At 37.7% G+C, this 3,501-nt stretch overlaps 1 protein-coding gene across 1 annotated transcript in view; it reads right to left on the bottom strand.

Annotated features, from left to right (window-relative positions):
- The window catches only part of LOC101568111 (antigen WC1.1-like), a 162,925-nt gene extending 159,812 nt beyond the window's left edge, over window positions 1–3,113 (bottom strand). Inside the window, exon 1 of the mRNA XM_012517432.2 lies at window positions 3,050–3,113. Coding sequence (XP_012372886.2) covers window positions 3,050–3,113 — 64 coding nt within the window. The remainder of the gene's footprint in view (window positions 1–3,049) is intronic.
- Between the last annotated feature and the right edge of the window lie 388 nt (window positions 3,114–3,501).

Genomic DNA, 3,501 nt, shown 5'->3' with positions numbered 1-3,501 from the left:
ATAGATAAATAAATAAAAAGCTCAAGTCAACAACCTTGGACATTGCCAGTCCTACGGAAAACCCACTACTATTATGGACTACTGGACTACATTGGGAGATCCTGTTGAATTCAAGCACCTACAATATTTAAATGACAATGGAATGCCCCTCTCTGACAAAACTAACCAAACAAGTGGGATAGGAACGAATGATCCTTTTGTATCTGTATATTCATATTAGGATAGGTATACAGCTCCATTCTCTTAATTCAGTGAATAGAGAGGTTTGTTATAATAGTGTTTGAGATAAGATATCATGTCTGCATCTTGTGCAATAAATACCCACTAAGACAACAAAATACAATGTAAAATTTGCCAGTAATCCGTTGTGAAACTGTCTCATTGATATTTGTTTCTCAATAATATCATTTAAAAAATAAAATAACTGAATAAAAATTAATTAATTAAAATAATAATGTAATAGTAATATTATTTGATCCCAATAAAATTACACATAATATAATTTTAAAGCATTAAAAAAATCACTGCTTAGTTTTAGAAATTTTTAAAAAACATGTCATGCACATATTATTTGAGGACCAAAAATTAATCACAAATTTGGTTCCAATGCAAATTAAATGTTTACTTTTTAAGTTATGAAACACATTTAAAGTACTAGATAGCAATGCATGCTATATATATATGTGCTGCAAATACGTGCTAAATGCATGCTACAATTACTTGTTTCTAAATTATTTTTTAAAAAAAAAGCTTAACTCAGTAAGGATTCCTTTACATCAGGCTACTTTATTTGTTCTTGTTTGGAAGGGTAGAATTTCCCAAAGGAAAGAACCTGAGACTTCAGATTGAAGGAGCTTGAAACAGGGAGGAAATATATGGTATAGCATAGAAAGAGCAGTAAGGAGATAAAGATGGCAGGATTTTTCCAACTCATGTAGAACAGATATGAGAGAAAAAATAGAGTAAAAAATCACTCCAAGGTTCTGTCCTGAGTTGTGAGTGGAGCCAATATGTATAGGGGGGAAATGGAATGAAATGAGATCAGAAATTTTGTATGCATGTGTTAATATGAAATATGGGTTAATGTGAAACATGTTGTCCCAAGTGGAGTTGTCAAAGAAAGGGAAATAAGTTCACCTTTGAAGGAAAATATCCTGGGCAGAGATACACATTTGAGTTGAAGATATTAAATGATAGTTAAAGCCATAAGATTGGGGGGGCGGGGATAGCTTGAGAGTCTAAGCACTTTCCTGGATAGCACAAGGACCCAAGTTAAATCGCCATTATAACCTGCCTTGAAGACCCTGGAACTCCATGTGTGCCTTTCCAGCCACCAAAACAGGGCATAGTGACACATGCCTGTAATCTCAGCACTGGGGAGGCTCAGACAGGAGGATCACTACAAGTCCGAACTCCTTAGTGAAACCTTTATCAAATAAATGATTTTTAAAAATATATGTGATTGGGCCAGTCAAATAGTTCATCGGCTTAATGTGCCTGCAAGCAGGCACAGGGGCCAAGGGTTCACTCCCCAGGTCTGCTGTGCTGGCCCCCGCCCCATGCCAATTGATACTGGGAGTGGTGGTGCATGCCTGTAATCCCAGCTCTTAAGAGACTATAAACAGGAAGATCACTACAAGTCCCATCTAGCAGTCAGACCCTGAACACCCTGTAGGCCCTTCCCTTAAAAAAGAAAAAGAAATAAAGAAAAAAACATGAGATTATATGTGATAATCCAAGGTATAGTGGAGAAAATAAAGAGATAAGGGTCTGAGATGGACTCTTGATGTAGTATCCAGGACCAGTAGTGCCCATATTTAGATCTGGGTTTTCAGGCATGTAGGTGTTTCTCCTTTCAGGAGCTCAAACACTATCATCCTGAATTCCAACTATTCATGGAGGGATGGAGGTCGAATTTCATATGGGGTCTGGGAAATATGTGAGAGAAAATTTATCCTGAAGACAGTCACAGAACAGTATTTTTACAAACATGTGTTCTTTAGGATAGCATGGAACAAGTTTATCCCTCAGGAAAGGGAAAATTTGACAATAGACAAATTTGTGGAATGTTCTGTTGTCTTAAGTCTGAATCATTCTCTGCCTTCAATGTTACTATCCATTCATGTATGAGCTCTTACATTTTGCTTCAGATTATTTGTTTGTTCATTCATTTGTTTGTTTCTAAAGTGAGATGGGAGGACCACAACCGAAGTAGTAAGAAGGGAAATAAACAGGCAGAATTCTGCCCAGAACTCAAATTTGAAAAAGATTACAACACATCAGACAACTTCTAAGCTGAGGGCTTGTGAGGTAAAACTGAGGTTCAAAAGCAGGCTCACACTGCAGGTGCAGAGTTATCTGGGGTGTAATTACAGTTTATGTTGGGAGAGGTTTTTTTATATAAACATCAGAGTTGATACATCTGCCCTTATCATATCAACATACACACACTATCAAATTCAGCATCATCACTACAAGTGATTTCTACAGACTGCTATCTAAAAAACTTTTACTGTGCAAAGTTATTCCTAGCTGTTCACACATTTAGCCTTCAAACTCTTACCTCTCTCTTCTCTCATTTAACTGCACACACACACACACACACACACACACACACACACACACACAAACATGAGACCATTTTACTAGGTAACAAAGAAACACTAACATTCTGGAGAAAAGGCATAACACAAGATATAGTCACAGACCTAGCCTGAGGTCGGCCCTGTGCTAGCCATTAATGGTAGTGGAAAAATTAATTAGAAATTAACCCTTTTCTAAGCATGTAGGTATTACTAAGGTGCCTGCAACACAGTTTATGGCCAATATGAGAAAAAATATTGTATCTTTTCAAATACTCACTGCTAAATTTTAAAAGTCTGGACCCCTGGAGAAGAAAATTCAGCACGCACTGTCACTAAAGATAATATTTGGTCAAAACCAAATGATTGACAGAGAGTCACTGTCTCCATAATTCCAGGACAACTCCCCAGATCCTTGGGACTAATTGAGTCTCTCTGATCATCTTCTGGAAAGAGGCTCTGCTTACCTTGAGCTCCTGCCAAGACAATGAGGAGAAAAGCAAGCTGGTGGAAAAAGCAGTGTCTGATCATGGTGACTCTAATCCTGTTTGCAGATCACAGATTCAGCCAATACAGGGAGCTTTCCAAGCTATTAATGGGATCCTAGAGAAGGAAAGGAGGTATATACTCCTACCCTCTGACATGGCCATCTTCTGTGAGCCAATAGAAAGTTGGTTAGCATCTTTTTGTATCATCATAATTTATAAAAAGGAAGCCTTCTGAACTTCAAGCACCAATTAGCTGCTGAATCTTAAATATCTCATATGCAACAGAAAGATTTCTCTCACCAGGTGTTGTTTCATCTCCAGAGCTCTAGAAAAGCTATATAAAGTGTACACGTGGCTTGTTTCTTCACCTACTGGTTAGGCTCAATGGGTGGTGGGATAGGGCTTGTGTCTCTGGTCCAATTCCACTTTTC

Source organism: Octodon degus, unplaced genomic scaffold, assembly GCF_000260255.1.
Source record: "Octodon degus isolate 3935 unplaced genomic scaffold, OctDeg1.0 scaffold00178, whole genome shotgun sequence".
NCBI lineage: Eukaryota > Metazoa > Chordata > Mammalia > Rodentia > Octodontidae > Octodon > Octodon degus.
This window is presented reverse-complemented; position numbering and strand designations above follow the sequence as displayed.